Here is a 22814-nt window from a genome sequence, read left to right as displayed (position 1 = left end):
GTCAGAATTGTGTTTGTGTTCAGTTCTGGTCATCAAATGAGCTTGGCTTATAAGTTAAAGGGACCTTGGACCTAAAATAAAAACTACTGCAGTTTTGCATTACAGTTCTTAATTGAGGGCAGTTTGTGGAGGTACTTAAGACAGTTTAGAAAGATGAGAAAACTGAAGGGTGAGACAATGAGGAACAAGTTTTATCAACTGTTTTAAAAAAATAATAAAATAAATATTTATATTTATTACAATGGGCATTTATTTCCACTGTACATATAATTTATGTAGTCTTGTCTTACAGCAGGAAAGTGCTTTAGATTTTTGTTGTTTGACTTTTGTCACATCTCTGGCACATAACCTTTAGTGAAATTGAATTTTTAAGGAAATGCCTCTGGTTCATCCTTGATTTACACATTACTTTCTTTATAATGGTCTGAATTCCATCCTGTTAAGGTGTTATTGACCAGGTTGGTGACTACATGACTGGGTGAGAAGGGCTGGTGATTGTAATGCTTTAGAATGATTTTCTGCCGCATTGATTTGCACTTGTGTGGAAAATGAAATCCTTACCATGTCTATAGTAGACAGTTCCCTGTATTGTCTACTAAGTTTATATAAGTCCTTGAAAGTTGTATGTGAATTACTTTTTTAAAATTTCAAAATATATCTTCTCTGCCCTGTAAAATTGCTTCTATTTGGCAAAGGGTTAATTCACATCTTAATTTGATTCTGTAGCTAAAGAAATGATTACATACATCAGAAACTATCTTCAAAAAGAGCTGTATTTCAATAGCATGCATTTATCTCTCATAGCAAGAACAGCAAAGTTCAGAAAAGGGGCAAGATTAATTTAATTGGAAGATTACAACTAACAACAGAAAGAATGAGGGAAGAAGAAAATGAAGGAATAGTTCAACTGAGAATATTACGAACACAGGTACAGTTTAGTGAATATAAACTTTTGGTATTCGTGATCAACTTGAGAAGATCCGTATGTTAAAATGTGAGGGGTAATTTTCAGCACTCTCCAGGAGCCTTGCTGTTGGGAATGCATACTAGAAAGCCGATAGTGTGTCTAATTTGCCAGCTCTCCCTGTATCCCAAGAGATCTAACCTTCCAGAGCATCCATCATCAAGGGAGCCCCCCCCCCCCCCCCCATCCAGGCCATGCTCACTTCTCACTGCTGCCATTGAGATGGAGGTACAGGAGCCTCAAGTCCCACACCACCAAGTTCAGAAACCCCTCAACCATCAGGCTCTTGAACTAAAGTTCAAAGTAAATTTACAGTCGAAGTACATATATATCTCAGTGTACAACCCTGAGATTCAATTTCTTGTGGTTACACACATCAAGTCCAAGAAAGACATAAGAAACATAATAAAATCAATGAAAGACAGCACCCAACAGTACAGACAAGCAACCAATGTGCATCACAAAAGGAAAAAAAAGATAAAAAGCAATTATGTCAGGAACATGAGATGAAAAGTTCTTTTGTCCGCAGGTTGTGGGAACACTTCAGTGATGGGGGTAGTGAAGTTATCCCCACTGTTCAAAAGCCTGATGGATGAGAGATAATAACTGTTCCTGAACCAGGTGGTATGGGTCCTGAGGCTCCTGTACCACCTTCCTGATGGCAGCAATGAGGATAGAGCATGGCCCAGATAAGACCATAAGGCATGGCAGCAGAACTAGGCCATCTGGGCCATTGAGACTGCTCCGCCATTCAATCATGACTGATCCTTTCTTTCCCTCCTCCTCAACCCTAGTTTCCGGCCTTCTTTCTGAATCAATCTCTGCCTTAAATACACCCAAAGACCGGGCCTCCACAGCTGTACATGGCAACATATCTATTTTCCACATCTACTCTATCTAGGCCTCTCAACATTCGAAAGGTTTCAATGAGATCCCCCCTTACCTTCTGAATTCCAGCGAGTACAGACACAGAGCCATCAAGTGTTCCTCGTATAACACTTTCAATCCTGGAATCATCCTTGTGAACTGCCTCTGGACCCTCTCCAATACCAGCACATCTTTTCTAAAATGAGGGGCCCAAAACTGTTCACGATACTCAAGGTGAGGCCTCACTACTCTTTTAAAAAGCATCAGCATCACGTCCCTGCTGTTGTATTCTAGACCTCTTGAAATGAGTGCTAACAAGGCATTTGTCTTCCTCACCACCGATTCAACCTGCTTGTTAACCTTCAGGGTGTTCTGCAGAAGGACTCCCCAACACCGAACTGATTCCGCAGCCTATGAGCTCACTTTCATCTCATGTTCTCAATATTTATTGCTTATTTGTTTATTATTTATTTTCTTTTGTATTTGCCAGTTTGTTGTATTTTGCACATGGTTGTTTGTCTTGCTGTTTTTCACTGATTATATTGTTTCTTTGATTCTACTGTGAATGCCCACAAGAAAATGAATGTTGGTGGTGATTACATACATATAGTTGGTAAAAAAAAAAAAAAAATTTGCTTTGAACTTTAAACTTTATTGCGCAGAACCTTGTCAAAGTCCTACCTTAAGTCCTTACTGAAGTCCATATAGATCATATTGGCTGCCTTGTCCTCATTACCTTGGTCACATCATCCAAAAAAAAAACACTCCATCAAATTTGTAAGACATTGATCTCCTACGCACAGAGACATGGTGATGATCCCCAATTAACTTGTCTTTCCAGATGCAAGTATATTTTATCTCTCAGTAACTTGCCTACCACAGGTGATAAACTTATTGGACTAAAGTTCTCAGTTTGCCCGCTGTGTAGTTCTTCATCAAGCCAATCAGAAAAACCCCAATGTCCTTTCAACGTGACATCAGTTCCAGTGCGAAAATTCTGAACTTCCCTCTAAATGTACAGCAATGCTTTTCAAATAAGTGCACGTTTTAGCTAGATGCACGATTTTTTCCTTTAGTGAAATGATAGGACTGTTCCCTATATTGTCTACTAAATTGCTAACCTCAGCCCTGGCTAACATTCAGAAGGTCGAGTTGTCCCATAATTTAGCCGCTAATAACCATACTGCATCAATTCCCAAGAACGTGTGGCACTGTTTAAACTGGCAGTGTTCTCCTCGTGAGCACTTTAGGTTCCTTTCTTCTGTTGCTTCCACCAAACAATAGATCAGTAGGTTGTAAAAGCAAAATATTGTGGATGCAAGTACCTGAAATAAAAACAATGTCAAAAACTCCTGGGTCAGGCCACAACAGCAGAAAGAGCAAACATTTCAGCATGTTGACCTTTTCAGCTGCGCTGGCTATTCATCACTAATTTCGGAATTTTAATATGTGCAACAAAGTTGTTGTCTTATTCTAACTGCACTTCAGTTCCATTTGCATGATCAGATACAATGAATAGAGGTTTGTTCATCAATCTAATGCTTGTTTGAATTTGTAGTAACTATTATTAGTGTTTGCTGAATTCAGATATTTTGTTAGCTTTAAGTTGTATGAATAGCAAGATTTTTAAGTAAAATATTAAGTTTTGAAGATAGTGTTGAAGAAAACTCTTTAAATTATTTTGCTACATGCTGGTTTAATCATAATAAAGATTAAGATGAAAAAATTTTAAAATTTCATTAAGATGAAATAAAGATTAAGATAAAAAATATTATTAGTTTAATGTTTAAATTATTTTGCTACATGCTGGTTTAATCATCTTAATAAACTGACCAATTTTTCCTAACCTTTAAGCAATTTTTGATTTTAAAGACAGGAAAATGCCAAAATTATGTATGAAATTGATGTTTAAAATTCTGATTCCCCTTTGCTTTAATTTCTAGGAAGCAATCATACAAATCATGAAGATGCGGAAAAAAATCACAAATGCTCAGCTCCAGACTGAACTTGTAGAAATATTGAAAAATATGTTTTTGCCACAGAAAAAAATGATCAAGGAGCAAATTGAATGGCTGATAGAGCACAAATATATTAGAAGGGATGAGTCGGACATAAACACTTTCATTTATATGGCATAAATGACTGTGAAAGAGAACTATGCCAGAAATTTGAATGAGTCCTTTGTTTTTGCAGACTTTGAAAGAGGTAGCTGAAGAGTGATTACAGCTCAAATTTATTAAGTTCCTGCCTTACTGTACCACAGATGAACAATATTTACCAGTTTCATCCACTTAGCATTTACCTGCCTTTGTGTAGTTCACTTTTGACAGCATGCTGTTTTGTGGGAGTACTGAATTCGTTGGAGCTTGCTATGCTTTCTTGGTAACTTTGGCCCTATTTTCACTTGTTCTGTATAAGAGTTAAATATAGTTTTTTTTCCAGAAAACACTTAAACCAGTGAATATAGGACTTTAAATATACATGCACTGGGAAAATACTTGAGTCATTTTGTATTACGAAGAAAAATTGTGTTAGGAGCAACAGCTTCACTTTTCTGACAATACTAGGTGGTGTCATTTAATACAGACTGACCTGAAAATATTTTTTTTAAATCCTGTTGCACACTTGAAATGTTTAATATTGCTCTGGCTATAGTGGTTCACAAATGAGGTTAGCTGATAAGTTAATGTTAGAAGGATTTGTCCACTTTTGAATAATTATTTAGCTGTTTGCAACCTGAATTCTAAGGTTGCCTCTCACTCTAGCGGGTCAAAGTCTGCCACAGTGTACCTTTAGAAAAGATTTGATCATGGCTGGTGTAGCGGAGTTGGATGGATGTAAAACTGTAACTGGAAATGCTCCTAAAGGTCTATTAGACAAAGGAATAATCCATTACAGCAGCAAGCCATAAAAATCCAGGGTTTTTTCCCGCTGTTCTTGCAACTACATTTTCTGGATGGATACCAGTTACTGCACTTGGCCTGGGATAATTCATTGTTCTGAAATAGCCAGATTAACCATTTGAATGTTTTTCTTCCCCCAATGTAAGTGGTTAAAAATATCATTTTAAAATATTGTTTTCTGGACTGAATGCAAGAAAATGAGCCAGCATTGCTGTTAATTGTACAAAACCATGGATGTGGCCAGGATTCAGCTGCATAGTCTATGCGTATGTGAAGAACTATGCTGCCAGCTCTAGTGGATCTGTATCTCACCAAGAGTGTACGCGTTTGGGGGGGGAGGGGGGGAATGCAATTTGGAGTTGAACAAGCTTTATTTCATTTTACCTTTTGCATTCAGTTCTGCTTATTTGCAATGTTTGTAGCCTACCTCTACCCCCTTTTTCTTTCCTCAAAATCAATTCAGGATTAAATATTTTAAGGAATTTGAAGAAAGTTTATGGGCAGGGAGGGTAATGATATCGGGAGAGATTGGAACAGAATAAATGTACATCTTTTGTGATGGATGGCTGTTGATATGTAAACATAACTGTGACTGAGATTTGTTGGAGTCCGAAGTGGCTGAAACCTTTGATCAGTTTGCTTGCAGTGATGATCCAGCACTAAATTGTCATGATATTCCAGAAAAATTGGTATCCTTATTTTCTTTTTTTAAAATATTAGTATTTTGGCCAACATCCCAAGATGTGTGCATATACTGCTCTTAACCTTTTCTTTAATCTTCAGTGTCCCATGAATTGCTTATTATATTACTTTGTTATGGCATTAGTTATTTAGAACATAGAACAGTACAGCACAATACAGGCCCTTTGGCTCACCATGTTATGCTGACCCCTTAACCTACTCTGAGATCAATGTAACCCTTCCCTCCCACATAGCCCTCCATTTCTCTTTCTTGCTAATTTAAAATTTTATTCAATTGGAAAGCATTTTAGTTATCTTTGAAGATTCCATGTCCAGACGGCATTTTTACCTGACCCGTCTCTGGGAATTGTTTTGCTCAATGTGGTGCTACGGGAAGAGCCAAAGTGGATTGTTTTGTGAGGTTTGCTGCTGAATTAATTGATGAGCAATGTTGTCTGGAATGTTCTTGACCAGATAAACAGTCTAACTTCTGAAGTTTCATGCAGATTGAGGGTGTGGGAGGAGAGTTCGATTGTGCGGTCCAAGAAGGTTTTGTTGAATTAATATGGTAAAAGGGTACATTGGGTTCATATTTGAATGTTTTGGAAGTGGGAAAAATTTAAACTTGACTGAGGATGATTCATAACTTCAATGATTTTGTTGTGCATGTGCTGGATTCTCCATGGTCAGCTGTGACTTTTGAGACAGTATGTGCACTTTCAGCATTTTTAAATGTAGGTCAACGAGTAAGAATGCAAATCCATAATGTCACATTTTGAATAATATAAACTGTCACTAGACAATGATGCAAATTTATATGTATTATATAGTAATTGACTGTCTTGTGTTTTGGGTGAATTAATCCATTTATACAATAGACTATTGTTGGATTGTTTTAAGTTGGTTGATATCAGCCAGAGCATTAATGAGCCTCAAGTACCCTGTACTGAAGGGAAAATAAACCAGGAAGCCTGCTTATTGATCCTGGCCACTTCTCTTGGGAATGTGCATAATCTGGATGACTGGCGATAAAGACAAAAGTAGACTTAGCACCAACTAGATCTGAGTGGCTTGTCTCATTCTTGTCAAAATTCAAAAATTGATCATGAGCACTCAGATGAGGTGACTACTGTAATAGCCATGGATTCATACTGCAACAAGAATTTGACCATTTTGAAGAGAATGTATAAAGTTGCAAGAAGTAAACTATTATTTGACTCTCTAATTACTACAGTTTGTGAAGGGCACTGATTATACACGTGGCATCTATGCTTCCAAATTTCTATAGAGTGGTAAAATTAGATTGCCTTATTTTCAGGTTAGATTTATTTTAAGAAACACCTTGGCATTCTCACCTTTTAAAAGGGTGCATTATTACATGAAAAAATGAAATCTCTGTAGATTTAATAACTACAGTGGGATCATAGATTCTCATTGAGTTGTATCCAATATTTTGAGTGTACTAAGCACTCAAACAGCACACCTGGGAAATTATGCATAGGTAGCGAGAGGGATATCAAGTATGAAGACTTTTTTTGTTGGTCCCAGTATTTGTATGGTAATGTTGCTGGATGCATACTCACATTTTACATGTAAAGATTGGATTCTTCAGCGCTGCCCCAGTACCAAATGTGGCTAAATTAGTGTCTAATTTTGCATCTAATCAGAAGGATCTGGGAGCAGGAACTGAATAAATATTTTAATAACAAAGAATAATAATCTTGGTTGTGTGACCAGATTATTGTGATTTTAATGCAGAGTAAATTGGCATACACAAATAAATTGCATGCCCTGAAAATCCCTGAAGTGGCATTTAGATGTGAACTCACTTCATTAAACAAAGATGTGTTATGGATATTGTTGCAACACTGCCTGGTAGAAAAAGAGCATTGGGATATTAGAATTTTATTCAAGTGGAATAAAAAAATCAATTTAAAAATATTGAATGAGTCAACAATTGAAAATTGTGACTTAATAGAATTCGTTTTACGGAAATCTGCAATTTATTGGTAATGGATATTAAAATTACATGTTGAAGTCTTCCATTTCTGTCCATAGAATCTTTAATTTTTGTGCTTTTAGACATCCTAAATCTGCGCTCAAATCTGTTTTCACTCTCAGAAGTGATGTGAAATGGTGTATTTTGACATTTTCCCCATAAAACAAAATTCAAGACATGATGATTGTAACTTGTATAATTTTAACAATTAGTAATAGTATACAAGTTATTCAATAACTAGTTAAAATGTCAAGTCCTTTGTAGCAACCTCAAAGCCATCTTTTTAAATAGTACAAAAACTACAGTGAAAACTTACTGTAGAACTGAGTTTTATTGTTATGTTGAAAATTAGGTTTCTTTATTCATTTGAGCAAGTTTATTGTACACAGAATTGATATTGAATTTGCATGGATGATTTTTCATGTAGGATTGTTTTGAGGTCATCAATAAATTGTATACATTTGTACCCTGGTTATACATAAGCTGTTTCATATTTTACATATCATTGCAAGATGCTGAAGACTTGGAAGCCTTCCTGTAATATACACTAAAGCCTGGAGTGTTGTGCAAAGTTAAATTGATAGGTTTGATTATCTACAATTAATATTTGCAAGTTATTGTGTGCCACTACATACCAAGGTTATGATGCTGTACAATTCTGAATGGTAGCAGTTTCTACATAGCAGCCTGATCAAACTATTTTGATGTACTACATTATTTTTTGAATTTTTATTTTTTAAGTTGCATAATTTATTTTCCAGCAAAATAAAAGTGCAATATAAAGCCTCTGTGTGTATTTTATGTAATCACTTATAAAAATTTAAGACATTATCCATTGGGAAAGAGATTTTGGGTATCAAGCCCTTTTTTAAAAAAAAATATGTAATATTCTACTTGTGTAAGGGTATGGGTTTTATTTCTACAGGTTGCCTTACCTGCATCAAATTTCCTCTGGTTAAAATGTAATGCCTTAGCACTTTTAAATTTCCTCCAGTTCTGCTTAGACAATTGCAATGTCAAAAATAGAATGCTATTCTACTTGAATATAAACCCGACTTTAGTAATTTAAACATTCATTATCTACAAACGTGTGTCTGTTGTAATTGCCAAGGCTACATTTTTAGCTATGGTTGAACTCAGTGACCTCTCAAACTAGAACAAAAGAAAAACATTACTACTTATGGAAATTAGAATCAGAAACGGTACATTCTGTACCTACTCCTCAGCTCAGTCATCAGCTGACTGGAGATAGTGGTTAACACTTCAGCTTGATCAATTAATGTTCCTTTCCCAACTTTGTTTTTGCTATCACTTTGCAGGACCTCGCCAAACCAAGCACTCCCTCTCAAATATGCAATACAGTCTTAATGATAGCTGGGTCAAAGATAATGTAGATTTCAATACTTTCAAAGTGTTACAGTTACCTTAAAGTACACACCAACCTTGTCATTGTTACTTTAAGTTCTTATAAAGTAAATTTGTTATCAAAGTACATATATGTCATTATATGCAGCCCTGAGATTCATTTCTTGCGGACATATTCAAGAAATCTAATAACCAAAATAGAATCAATGAAAGATTGCACCTACGGCATGGACAACCAGTGTGCAAAAGACAATGTACTAAGCAAATACAAAAGTAATAAATAAACAATAAATATCGAGAACATGAGATGAAAAGTCGTTTAAATTAAGTCCATAGGTTGTGTGAGCATTTCAGTGATGGGGCAAATGAAGTTATCCTCTCTGGTTCAAGGGTAAGAACTGTTTCTGAATCTGGTGGTGACTCCTAAGTCTCGTGTAGATGTGCTCGATGGAGGGGACGGCATTAACTGTGATGGACTGGGCAGTATCCACTACTTTTTTAGGATTTTTCATCAAGGGCATTGGTGTTCCTTACCAGGCAGCGATGCAACCAGCAATAGACTCTCCACCGCACATCGATAGAAGTTTGTCTACGTATTATATGTCATGCCGAATTTGCGCGAACCCCTAATGCTTTCTCCGTGATTGCACTTGTATGCTGGGGCCAGGAAAGGTCCTCTGAAAAGATAACACCAAGGAATTTAAAGTTGCTGACCCTTTCTACCTCTGGTCCCCTGATGAGGACGGGTTCATGGACCTTCAGTTTCCTCCATCACTCAGCCAGATTTTCAGACTCCTTCCACCTTCATCACCGCCTTTAATTCGGCCAACAGCAGTGGTGTCATCAGCAGACTTCAACATGGTATTGGAGCAGAGGTGCCGCACAACAACCTCTCACTGAATCTCAACAAGAACAAGGAGTTAATTATTAACTTAAGGAGGTGGAAAGCAGAGGTCCATGAGCCTATCCTCATCGGCGAACCGGGGTGGAGAGGGTCAGCAATTTTAAATACCTCGGTATTATCATTTCAGAGAACCTGCCTTAGGACTAGCATGTAAGTGCAATTACGAAGAAAGCATAGCAACGCCTCTACTTCCTTAGACATTTGTGAAGATTCAGCATGACACCTAAAACTTTGAAGTATTTCTATCGATGTCTGTTGGAGAATATATTGACTGGCTGTATCACAACTTGGTTTGGAAACACCAGTGCCCTTGTACAGAAAATTCTACAAAAGGTAGTGGATACGACCTAGTTCATCACGGTAATGCCCTCTCTCGATGTCGCAGGAAAGCAGCATCCAGGTCATGCTCTCTTCTTGCTACAGGATCCTCAGGACTCACACTACCAGGTTCAGGAACAATTATTACCCCCTTACCATCAAGCTCTTGAATCAATGGGGATAACTTCACTCGCCCCATCACCTAACTGTTTCTCAATGACTCTTCATTCCATGTTCTTGATATAAATTATTTATTTATCATCATTTTTTTTCTCTGTATTTGCACACGTTGTATTTTTCCGCATTGTTTGTTTATCCGCCCTGATGGGTACGAGCTTCAATTATGTTACGGTTCTTGTCTGCAAGAAAACGAATCTCAGGGTTGTACATAGTTTTATATAAATACATAATTTGATAATAAATTTACTTTAAACTATATTATGCTGCCCAGACATTAAACTTTTCAGCGCTAGCTCTTTTCCTGCGACCACAGTTCCCAGATGTCATTGCGGTAAGTAGGAAGGTAGCGGCTCCTGATTGGACTGTCGATTTGCTCGCTGCTGATTGGTCTTTAGGGGCAGGCCGCTTGAAGGTGAAGGAGGTTGCCGGGGGTTTGCAATGGCGATTGCTCGCTTGGCTCTTCTCGCAGCACGGCGGGGTGAGCGGGGTGGCCATGCGCCGTGGCTGCGGCTGCAGGTAGGTAATCCGTCAGCTACGAGGTTACCGACACCTGGGTAACCCGACATACATGAATGACATGTGTGTTGTTTTGCGGCAGTAATGCAGTGCAATATCTGAATAATATTATGTTACAAGTATATAATAAATAAACAGTGCAACGTTAATGGACCGTTCAGAAATCTGATGGTGGAGGGGAAAAAGCTGTCCTTAGAAGGTTGAGTGTGAGCCCATGGGCTCCTGTCCTGCCTGGTAGGATGATGGATTCCACCACTGGGGTCGGTTGGTTGACGGTCAAATAGCGGTGCTGGACTGGATTCCGATTAACTTGGGGCTTTCGAGGCACTTGAAGGCATTGAGTTCTCAGAAACTGCACGGGCGAAAACATTAGGAGTAAGTGGCGCAGTTAACAAATGGAGTGACATGTACTTGTATCAAAAATTAAACCCAGGCAAATGTCCCTCCTAATAGGTGAAACTGGCCAGGTCGTGTCTTAATAAACAGGTTAATTATTAGTTTAAATAAACAATAGGCACACGATGTGAAGAAGAAAACGAGAACGAAGTTCAGTTGACTTTTAAAATCTTTGGAAATACTTCAATTAGTATTTCAACATCTTTGCAAAGATCGGCTCTTATGCCGCTCCAGTGACTGAATTCAGGGAACCATTCTTCGGCCAGATGGAGGAAGCTATTGAGAAAGACCCTAACGATGACTTTTCCCAGTGCTCGCCAGCAGGTGTTAAAAATGCAACATCTCCCAGCAGTGGAAGATAGAGCTGTGAATATGGGTCTGAAGTTCCTTTCCATCAAGTTTTAGAGCTTCAACGGGAATACTGATTGTACTTGAAGCTTTTTTTAAATTGGCAGACAATTTTTTTTTTCAATATCATGTTGGAATCCGATGGTGTTGAAACTCTATAGTTTGGTCACTTTGAGTATAGAGCCATCACTGAGTTATCTGAAATGGACCTTCTAGTGTGCACCGATGGCCCTTCTATTCTGTATAAACTTGCTTCTGTTTTTGGTTTCAGCAGGGTGGACTCTTCCATGTCCGGTCCTTAAGTGGTATTGACAACGTCAAGGAACATAGAGATACTGGGTTTATTCGGGAGATGTTCTGTTCAAAGTGAAAGGCTTTGTGTTTGACCTACCTCATCAGTATCTACACAGTTGTTTCTTTTCCCTTGTGCTGGAGTTTCAAATCAAAAAAATCTTACATTTGTGGTTAATTGACATGTTGGTCATTTTCATCAAACCAGGTTTGAGATATTTTTTTGGTCGAGAAACCAAGATTCTGTTTGGGGGCTAATTATGATGGGTAGCAGCAGTCACTGCCTGTAGGTCAGAAGTCATGGGATTGTCAGTGGAGCATTGTCAGAAAGAACTCAAGACTGGACAGGATAAGTAAAGCAACTTCGGTATCATCTCTGAAGATCAACATCCAAGGCACTGAGACACTAATTACTTTATTATTGTAACATGTATCAAGTTACAATGAAAAGTTTTTATTTGCATGCTATCCAGACAGATCATTCATAGGTGAGTACAATACTGTGCAAAAGTCTTAGTCACGTACGTATAGCTAGGGCGCCTTTGCACAGTACTGCAGTAATTTTATGTACAGTATTGCATTGTACTGATGCTGCAAAAGAAAAAGACAAATATCATGACATGAGTGATGATAAATCTGATTCTGATATGGGTCTCTATTGTGGACTGAGAGTGGGAAGGAGGTAGGGAGAGGGAAATCATATTTGGGATAAGGGGAAGGGAATGGAAACCACCGGAGAGACATTCTGTAATGAACAATAAACCAATTGGAATCTCATGACCTTGCCTGGTGTCTCAGAGTTGGGTGCCATCTCGCCGCCCCTGACACTCCTCTGCCAATCTGTCCCATAACCCTCCTGCGGCACTCCGCCTTCGCTATTTCCTACATCCTTTACTCCTGCCAGATTTGCTCTCTGTTCCACATTGACAAATAAGACCATAAGACATAGGAACAGAATTAGGCCATTCAGCCCATTGAGTCTGCTCCGCCATGCCATCATGCCTGATCCCAGATCCCACTCAACCCCACACACCTGCCTTCTTGCCATATCCTTTGATGCCCTGACTGATCAGGAAACGGTCAACTTCCGCCTTAAATATACCCATGGACTTGGCCTCCACTGCAGTCTGTGACAAAGCATTCCACAGATTCAGTACTCTCTGGCTAAAAAAGTGCCTCCTTATCTCTGTTCTAAAAGATTGCCCCTCAATTTTGAGGCTGTGGCCTCTGGTTCTGGATACTCCCACCATAGGAAACACCCTCTCCACATCCACCCTATCTAGTCCTTTCAACATTTGGTAGGTTTCAATGAGATCCCCTGCATTCTTCTAGATTTCAGTTAGTACAGGCCCAAAACTGCCAAATGCTCCTCATATATTAACCCTTTCATTCCTGGAATAATCCTTGTGAACTTCCTCTGGACTTTCTGCAATGACAGCACATCCTTTTCGAGATATGGTGCCCAAAGTTGTTAACAGTACTCCAAGTGTGCCCTGACTAGTGTTTTGTAAAGGCTCAGCATTATCTCCTTGCTTTTATATTCTATTCCCCTTGAAATAAATGCCAACATTACATTTGTCTTTACCACAGACTCAACCTGTAAATTAACCTCTTGGGAGTCTTGCACATTTGGCACCTCTGATGTTTGAACGTTCGCCCCATTTAGATAATAGTCCACACTATTGTTCCTTTAACCAAAATGCATTAACATACATTTCCCAACACTGTATTCCATCTGCCACTTTTTTGCCCATTCTTCCAATTTGTCTAAGTCCTGCTGCAATCGCATTGCTTCCTCAGCATGACCTTCACCACCTGTCTTTGTATCATCTACAAACTTTGCCACAAAGCCATGAATTCCATTATCCAAATCATTGACAAACAATGTGAAAAGTAGCGGTCCCAATACTGACCACTGAGTAACAGAGAGCATCTGTAAGATTTGGTGAGGGTCATTAATTAGGGGCATGCTGAATTTTTTTAGCTTTCTGAGGAAGTAGAGGTTTTGGTGTACATTGTTGACTAGAGTGTATATATAGCTAGATCAGAACAAGTTGTTGGTGATATTTACAGCTAGGAGCATGAAGCTCTTGGGATTATTGATGCAGATAGGAGCATCAATACACCGCTCCACATCCTGAAATTCATTTATGCTCAGTTGTCTTTGGGTCAGCTGTATTTGTTCAACTGTCTGATACCACTCTTCCAACTGAGGCGCTCTAAGCTGCATCATGATAACAGAGTAACAGCAGATAGGGAAGACAATTCAAGAATGTTCTCAAGGATGTTATAAAAGTCTCTTTGCAAAGCTGAGCATTATTGTCCATGACTGCTCAAAATAGAGAAGCAATGGTTGGGATGACTTGCAATGTACAGAAACCCAGCAAGAATGGTGGAAGGAGTACATCCATCTCCAAATTACTCCCTACCATTAAGCACTTCCTGAGCAACACACACAAAATGTTAGTGGAATTTGGCTGGTCAGGCAGCACCTGTGAAGCCCAGGATTGGAGAAAAAGAAAGAAGAAGCCAGAATCAGAAGGGGAAGAGAGAGAGGAAGGAGTACAAGCTGGCAGGGGAGAGGGGAATGAAGTGAGAAGCTGGGTGGTGATAGGTGGAAGAGGTTAAAGGGCTGAAAAACGAATCTGAAAGGACCGGACCATGGGAGAATGGGAAGGGGGAGGGGCATGAGGGAGGTGATGGGCAGCTGAGGAGAAATGAAAGGGTAAAGAGGGGAGCCAGAATGGACTAGGTTGGACATCTGCCCACATCCCATCTTTCATACCATAACAGGATTGTAACAGAGTGCATTAGGGTTAGTGCATTAGATGTACTCAAAAGTGGGCTTTACCCATGATGGACTGGGCCGCTGGATTTTCTGTTCATGTTTACTCTTTGCAAACTCCAAAGGAAGTAGAGGTGCTGCCATGCTTTCTTTGTAATTGCACTTGCATGCTGGGCCCAGGACAGGGCCTCTGAAATGATAATACTGATGAGAACTGGCTCATGGACCTCTGGTTTCCTCTTCCTGAAATCAAAAATCAACTCCTTGGTCTTTCCTGACATTGAGTAAGAAAATGTTGTTGTGGCACCACTCAATCAGATTTTCAGTCTCCCTTTCATATGCTGATTCGTCACCACCTTTGATTTGGCCTACAACAGCGGTGTCATCAGGAAACTTGAATATAGCATTTGAGCTGTGCTTAGCCTCTATGACACTTCATATATTCAGAAATACCACCACATGCATAATCTGCTTGAGTCACACACCATCCTGATTTGGAGAGAAACATGCTTTTCATCATTATTTGCTTCAGGTCCTGAAACTCCCTCCTGTACAGCATTGTGGGATTAATGTCGCCTGCTGCAGTTTTAGGTGACTTATTGCCACCTTGCCAAAGGCAATTGAGAGTGAGCAATAGATGTAGCCCCTACTAGTAATGCCAGATTTTGAAAATGACTAAGTAGAAATAAAAAGGAACTTTTGTTCTAAGTGTGTTCCCCTGAAGATTTGAACCTTTTTAGTGTTTTTATCATACACAAAAGCTGCAAGTTGTTTGGTATTTCATTAAGCAACAATGTGAATGAGATGCTAAATCTTAACAGACTGTTCATCTGTAGGATGGTAAATTGAAGAACATTCTGCATGATATCCACATCCACGCCCTGATGAGCAGATCAGAGACTGGATAGGTGTTTGATGAAACATGCTAAAACCGGTTACAGCCCCTTTGTGCTACCAACTAGCTGTGGTTAACTCAGAATCAAGTAGAAAGTAAATGTAGAAACTTCTGGTATAATGGCTCAACTACATGCTGCTAAAGAGACTCTATTTGTTGCAATAACAAGCATCATTATTTAAAATGTATTGAGATCATTATTTATTTATCAAGATACTGTGCAGAATAGTCCCCTCTGGCCCTTCAAGCCGTGCAGGCCAGCAACGGCTTAACCCTAGCCTAATCCAGAGACAATTTACAATGACCAATTCACCTACCAACCGGTATGTCTTTCGACTGTGGGAGGAAACCGTAGCACCCATAGGAAACCCATGCAGTCAGAGGGAGAACCCATACTCCTTACAGACAACGGCATACCATTGATTAAATTAAAATGAGTAGTAAAAACAATACTGGCCAAATAGAGCTTTAATTACCTTTTCCATTTTCTTAAATGTAATCACAGGCAGTTCTTACAAGGATTTTTTTGCCGCATCTTCATCTGCACTTACCTTTCTGGCCTCCTTCACCTTTGAACAGGTTATCCCATAAACATTCAAAAAACCCAGTGAGAATTGCACATAAATATTGATTTTTATTTAATTGTTCTTTCTCAAAGCACAAGTTGTTAAAATTCTTATTGCTCTATCTTCATTTTGATTGCACAGTACCCACATATAATGTTAGTTTGGTCAGTTGGAAAGGTGATAGCAGATTTCTTGAGGCTTCAAATGAAACTTTATTGATAAGGATCTTGAAGTAACCCATACAATTATCATTTTGTTTTCCTTCAGTTTTGAAATTCTCCTCATATTTAAGACATTGCATTGGCAATAGACGTTAATTTCAAATTGTTGTCTGAATGTTTAAAGGCATCAGCTTTTTTCAATGTTTTAGCTTTTGACATATTATCAGCAGAAACTTGCCTAAAACTGAAAAATATTTCGTCTTATGACACCTTATGGCCAATTCTTTTGTGAGGAAATAAAGGTAAATGGATATAGGCCAAGATCAAGTGTTTATGAGGGGTTTGTTACTCATTGGATACAGTGCATGGGTGTATTATTGGATACATGGTCCTATTATAGCAATATTTAAGGTTATAACTAATAGTTTTTAATTACTGTAACTTTTTATGACAGCTTTCAAAATGTAAGCACAGGGAATATTCGTCAGGCACCACACTAAATGTAAGTACAATTTTTTCCCTCTTGATTTTAATCTGTCAATTCATTTATGATCAAAATTTTGTGAAAATCACGCAATGTGGTAATCTGTGACAATTATACATTTATATATTTTTTTAAATTTGTAAACAGCAAAGCTAAGTATTAGAGTCAATTGAAAATATTTCTACCTAATTTCACATTTTATCTGTGGCATCTAGTTATTGACCTCCCTTCTTGGGGAAATGGATCGTTTGTATCCATTCTCTCTCGGCCTATCATTATTTTGTGTAACTGGATTGAATCTTCTTGCTCCACCATTTGCTCTTGTCAACTTTGGTTTAACTTGACTTTTAGATGAGGATCTGGAGACCTGGCAACTTATTGATAACTCTCCTTCAATTTTTCTCATGCTATCCCATCTGTTCTGTTTTATGGTAACTAGACTGTATTCCAGGCCTAATGAGTGTTTTCCAAATCCTAGCATGATCTGGCTCATTTATTCTCTGTTCCTTTATCATAATTCGTAAGTTTCTTTACAATTCTCAGTATTCTGCTTTCTATTGGATATTCTCTTGGCCTTGTTTACCTGTCTAACTGCATTTTGTCACATTTTTTTAGGTTGAATTGCAATTTATGCCAAATTGAGCCATTCCATTTTTTTCATAGGTTCAAAGATTAATTTTCCTGATCGCATAGCTTTCTTACTTAGACCATAAGACATAGGAGCAGTATTAGGCCATTTGGCCCATTGAGCATGCTCTGCCATTTCACTATGGCTGCAACGGATTCCACTCAACCCCATATACCTGCCTTCTCACCATATCTCGCCAAAGCATTTAGTTTGCATTTTACATCTATATTAACATCAGATTTCAATTTTCTTTTGCACTATAGGAGGTTGTCATTGTAAGTGCAGCCAGAACCCCTATTGGTTCATTTAAGGGAAGCTTATCTTCATTAACAGCTACCCAGCTTGGTTCAATTTCCATAAAAGCTGCCATTGAAAGAGCAGGTAATGTATATTTTATTCTTTATTGAAATGAAAATGCAATTATTGAAGAAGATGTTAAGTTATAACATTGATGATTACTTAGAGTCATAGAGAAGTGCAGCACAGAAACAGGCCCTTCAGCCCATCTAGTCAGTACCAAAAACCATCTAAACTCCCTACTCCCAATGACCTGCACCGGGACCATATCCCTACTATTGACATACCTATTCAAACTTAAAATTGAGCTTGCATGGACCACTTGTGCTGGCAGTTCATTCCACACTCACAGAACCCTCTAATTAAAGAAGTTTCCCCTCATGTTCCTCTTAAACTTCTCACCTTTCACAAGCCATGACCTCTGGTTATAGTCCCACCTAACCTCAGTGGGGGAAAAAACTGCTTTCATTTATCCCTCATAATTTTGTATACCTCTATCAAACTTCCTCTCAGTCTTCTATGTCCTAAAGAATACAGTCCTAACCTATAAAATCTTTCCTTATAACTCAGGTCCTCCAGACCCAACAACGTCCTTGTAAATTTTCTCTGCACTCTTTCAACCTTGTTTGCATCCTTCCTGTAGGTAGGTGACCAAAACTCCACACAATACTCCAAATTAGGCTTCTCCAATGTCTTATACAACTTCAACATAACATCCCATCTTTTGTACTCAGTATGAAGGCCAATGTGCCAAAAGCTTTCTTTATGACCCTATCCACCTGTGACGCCACCTTCAACGAGTTATTAGCAGTATTCCCAGATCCCTTTGTTCTACCACTTGTGTGCATGAAGTGCTGAGGTTACTAGAAGTGTAAGTAATAGAATACTGTCCGATGAAATGACTTTATATTCAGAGTCATCCTTGAGCTACTATTTTTCAAATGCTATTTTGTTCAAGCATGAAAATGGAGGGATTTGTACAAGGCTACTTTGCAAGCTGAATGGCATATTTTCCCATTCGCTATTCAGGTGTTCCTTTACCAGTAGTAATATGGTACTCTTTATATTTCAAATTCATGAACACTAGAGTCACATTGCTGATAGCTGGTGAAAGATGTACTTGGCTTTATTCAGATCCTTAATTACAGAGTACTGGCATTCACATCTTGCACAGTGTATGTTACTACCTTTACAATTACGACGTTTAAAAGTTGGGTATATGGTTAGGAAATGTTTAGAAAAGTCTGTGTTAAGCTTGGTCAAATGGGACCAGTTTTGATCTCGGTTGGCATGGATGAGTTCGACAAAAGAGTTTGCTTCCATGCTGTACAGCTGTAAGGCACAAGGTGATCATTCTCAAACTTGGGATCAGAGAAATCTGGGTACCACCAATGTTGGTCCGATCGTCATGCTGTTCCAAGGTTCAGTGAGCAGTTAAGTTCTGTTTTCGACACCTATCTTCTTGTTCTCCAATGAGACATTAAGTAGCACATCAACCTATTTCATCCATCATTGCCATTTTACAGCTAGATTATTGATTGCCACAGTATCACCTTCACTTTCCACTACACTATTTACATAGCACACTACTAATTGATACTGAGCCAATCATGTTCAGGGGAATGTGGAGCTGATTGCAACTGACAAAAATCTCACTTTCCATGTGTTTCTGGTGATCAGGTCTCATCATTTGGAAATGTCTCTAAGCTTGGCCTTAGATTATCACTTATTACCTTTTATGACCAATTCTTCTTCCTCCAGACCTGGCTGGAGGCGTAGTGGCATCAGTGTCGGACTTTGGGACGAAAGGTCTCGGGTTCGAATCCAGCCAGCCAGCTCCCCTGCACGCTTTCCACCCGTGCTGGGTTACGAGCTGGTGATCTCTTTGGAAACTCACCCGGCAGAAGGCAATGGCAAACCCCTGCTGTAACTTGCCTCGTATGCGAATCCCCACTACGTCAGAGAGTGTGGGGGGAAATCGTCCACTAACCGGAGAAACCCCAGATGTGATGTACCTTACCTTTCCTTTCCTTCTTCCTCCAACTAAGCCCTTGAATGCTGTAGGAGATGTCTTAGTGTAGACCTATTTTATCTCACAACAATCAGCTGAATACTTCCCAACATAATATGTCTCTGAGATCTAGAGTCTTAGTAAAGCCCCAAGCTTTATAAGGTTAACTTCTCAACTAATGACTACTGTTTGGTGAATTCAGGCAAATATTTGTAGTAACGTATTTCCCTTGTCATAGATGGCTTCTGAAATAATTGCTGTTTCAGGATCCTAAGTTGAGTCAATCATAGATGTTCACTCTTGATTAAGTCATTATCGATCTTTGTATATTTTTTTTTAAATTCTCAAAACAAATTTCACAGACTATTAACCATCCTTAGAGGTGGCTATCTGCAAGTGTAAAGAGTGCATGTTATCCATTTTACTATGCTGTGATGGCTGTTTTAAATTCCGACCACCTCACCTCTCATCATCAGCATGTGCTAAAGATGTCTATGGGTGACCTGATTAAAGTGTGTCATAAATAGCCCTGATCCATAGAAAGTGATTTGCACAGTTTGATTACTAAATGAAGTACTGACAAGCTTATGAATCACTGCAAAATGGGAGAACTGGCTGCAGGAAAACTAGAGAAGGTATTGATGTAATATTTTGATGTAATTATTGATGTAATATTTTCATTTTTTGAAATACCTGGTTTCTGTTGTTTATGAATTTTCACAATGAGATCAAAAATCATGAACTGAACCTTTATTCTACTGAACACAGGACTGCACATTCAACTACTAAAATCCGTTGTAGACTTCTAGTCATCATTAATATATGTTTCTGTAAAGCAAGAGATTTGTAAAGCTTTTCTGTTCAAATCTTGTTTATTGCATCTTTTCTATTAGTCTGTAAATTATTTATATATAAGTTAGAGTTTGATAATAATAAGTTGGTTTAATTCACAGGGATTCCGCCAGAAGAAGTGAAAGAAGTGTATTTGGGCAATGTTCTACAGGGAGGGGAGGGGCAGGCTCCTGCGAGACAATCTGCTCTTGGTGCAGGTAATGGCTGTAATTGATATTAAAAAACATTCAGTTTTGGCATAAGACCGTAAGACATAGGAGCATAATTAGGCCACTTAGTCCAGCGAAGCTGCTCTGCCATTCAGTCATGGCTCATCTGTTTCCCCCCTCCTCAGCCCACTCCCCAGCCTTCTCCCTGTAACCTTTGATGCTGTGTCCAGTCAAGAACCTAAATACACCCAAATACCTGCCTTAAATACATCCAATGACCTGGCCTCCATAGCTGTCTGTGGTAACAAATTCAATACATTTCTAGCTAAAGAAATTTCTCCGCATTTCTGTTTGAAATGGACTCCCCTCTACCCAGAGGCTGTGCCCTCTTGACCTAGACTCTCCACACCATGGGAAACATCCTTTTCACATCTACTGTCTCTTGACCTTTCAATATTCAAAAGGTTTCAACGAGATCCCCCCCCCACCGATCCTTTCTAAATTCCAGTGAGTACAGATCCAGAACTATCAAACATACCTCATATGATAACCCTTTCATTCCCGGAATCATCTTTGTGAACCTCCTCTGAACCCACTCTAATGCCAGCACATCTCTTCTTAGATGAGGAGCCCAAAGCTGTTCAAGCCCTCCTTATCCGCGAGTTCCGCATGCACGAATTCAACCAACCGCGAATCAGGAAAACCCGGAAGTTCTCCAACACTCGTTGTTCGAGCATTGTTCGCCTCGCTACTTTGTTTCTGTGAAAAAATGGCTCCTAAAAAGCAATTACGTGGTCAAAGCAATTCCTCAAAGGCTAAGAGTGAGCGTAAAGTGCTATCTCTCGCCGAGAAATTAGAAATGTTAGGTCTTTTGAAAAGTGGCATGTCGCATTCTGAAGTGGGCTGAGCATTCGTACAATAAGGCAGAAAGAACCTGAAATTCATGGAAGTGTTAGTGCTAAGGATGGCTGGCTGGCTACGTAAAGCGCTACAGCCTCAAGAACTTAAAGATCATGGGAGAATCGGGGTCGGCTGATGCCAAGGCAGCATCAGTGTTTCCAGAAGAGTTACGATGGTTGCGTCTGTATTGAACATGTACAGACTTTATTTTTCTTGTCATTATTCCCTAAACAATACAGTATAACAACTGTTTACATAGGATTTACATTGTATTAGGTATTATAAGTCAACGGAACAGAAACACTGCGGGTGGCGGGTCCTGTGCTGCCCTGGGTCCTAAAGTCCACCGGCACTGAGACGGGTTAAATAAGGGACTTGAGCATTCGCGTTTTTTGGTATCCGCGGGGGGTCTCGGAACCAAACCCTGGTGGATAAGGAGGGTGGACTGTACTCAAAGTGAGGCTTCACCAGTGCCTTATAAAGCCTCAACATCACATCCCTGCTGTTGTATTCCAGACCTCAGGAAATGAATGCTAACGCTGAATTTGCCTTTCTCACCACTGTCTCAACCTGCAAGTTAACCTTTAGGGTGTTCTGCACAAGGACTCCCAAGTCTCTTTGCATTTCAGATTTTTGGAGTTTCTCCATTCAGAAAATAGTCTAGTTTTTAGGCATGGATCATATCTGCTGTCTGTCTGATCAAGGTTTTAATTTTGGGCAAAGAAAATGTTCTTAAAAATTCCAAATCACGAAGTTCTGAATTACAATTGACAGCGTGTCTTTTGAAACATCAAACATAGCACAAGAAAAGGCACCCACCACCCTCTGTGAGAAACAAAATGCCTCGCACATCTCCTTTGAACATACCTCCTCTCACCTTAACTGCATGTTATTTGGAATTAGGCCCATCGGCTTTTAGAAAAGGATCATGGCAGTCTATGCCTCTCATAATCGTAAACCTTTATCAGGCTCTGGTGTCCAGAGAAGACAACCCAAGTTTGTCCACTCTACTTTTAGCATCCTGCTAAACCTGTTTTGCACCCTCTAAAACCTCAACGTTCTTCATATACTGGGGTGACCAGAACTCGATACTCCAAATGTGGCCTAACTAGAGTTGTATAAAGCTGTGTCATAATTTTGCAATGCTGAACTATAAAGGCAAGCATACGATACATATCCCTTCTTTACCACCCTATCAACCTGTGCAGCTGCTTTCCGAGAGCTATGGACTTGAGACCCCAAGATCCTTCTGCTTGTTAACACTGTACTGCCTCCTTACATTTGATCTCCTGAAGTGCAACATTTTCGCATTTGGCTAGGGTAAACTCCATCTACCGTTTCTCTGTTGACATCT

General features: G+C 39.1%; 2 protein-coding genes across 3 annotated transcripts in view; both read left to right on the top strand.

Moving 5' to 3' along the window:
• The window catches only part of LOC140200184 (cullin-5), a 79993-nt gene extending 71799 nt beyond the window's left edge, over positions 1-8194 (top strand). For both annotated transcript variants that reach the window (XM_072263111.1, XM_072263112.1), the window contains exons 18-19: positions 805-928; positions 3775-8194. In XM_072263111.1, the coding sequence (XP_072119212.1) occupies positions 805-928; positions 3775-3969 (319 nt within the window). In that variant the 3' untranslated portion in view covers positions 3970-8194. The remainder of the gene's footprint in view (positions 1-804; positions 929-3774) is intronic.
• Positions 8195-10575: 2381 nt separating this feature from the next.
• Positions 10576-22814, top strand: part of acat1 (acetyl-CoA acetyltransferase 1) — a 27706-nt gene continuing 15467 nt past the window's right edge. Inside the window, exons 1-4 of the mRNA XM_072263110.1 lie at positions 10576-10697; positions 16594-16641; positions 17515-17632; positions 20513-20608. Of these exons, the coding sequence (XP_072119211.1) occupies positions 10620-10697; positions 16594-16641; positions 17515-17632; positions 20513-20608 (340 nt within the window). The 5' untranslated portion in view covers positions 10576-10619. The remainder of the gene's footprint in view (positions 10698-16593; positions 16642-17514; positions 17633-20512; positions 20609-22814) is intronic.

Source organism: Mobula birostris, chromosome 7, assembly GCF_030028105.1.
Source record: "Mobula birostris isolate sMobBir1 chromosome 7, sMobBir1.hap1, whole genome shotgun sequence".
Taxonomy (NCBI): domain Eukaryota; kingdom Metazoa; phylum Chordata; class Chondrichthyes; order Myliobatiformes; family Myliobatidae; genus Mobula; species Mobula birostris.
The sequence above is the reverse complement of the archived record's forward strand: the minus strand, read 5'-3'. Positions and strand labels throughout refer to the sequence as shown.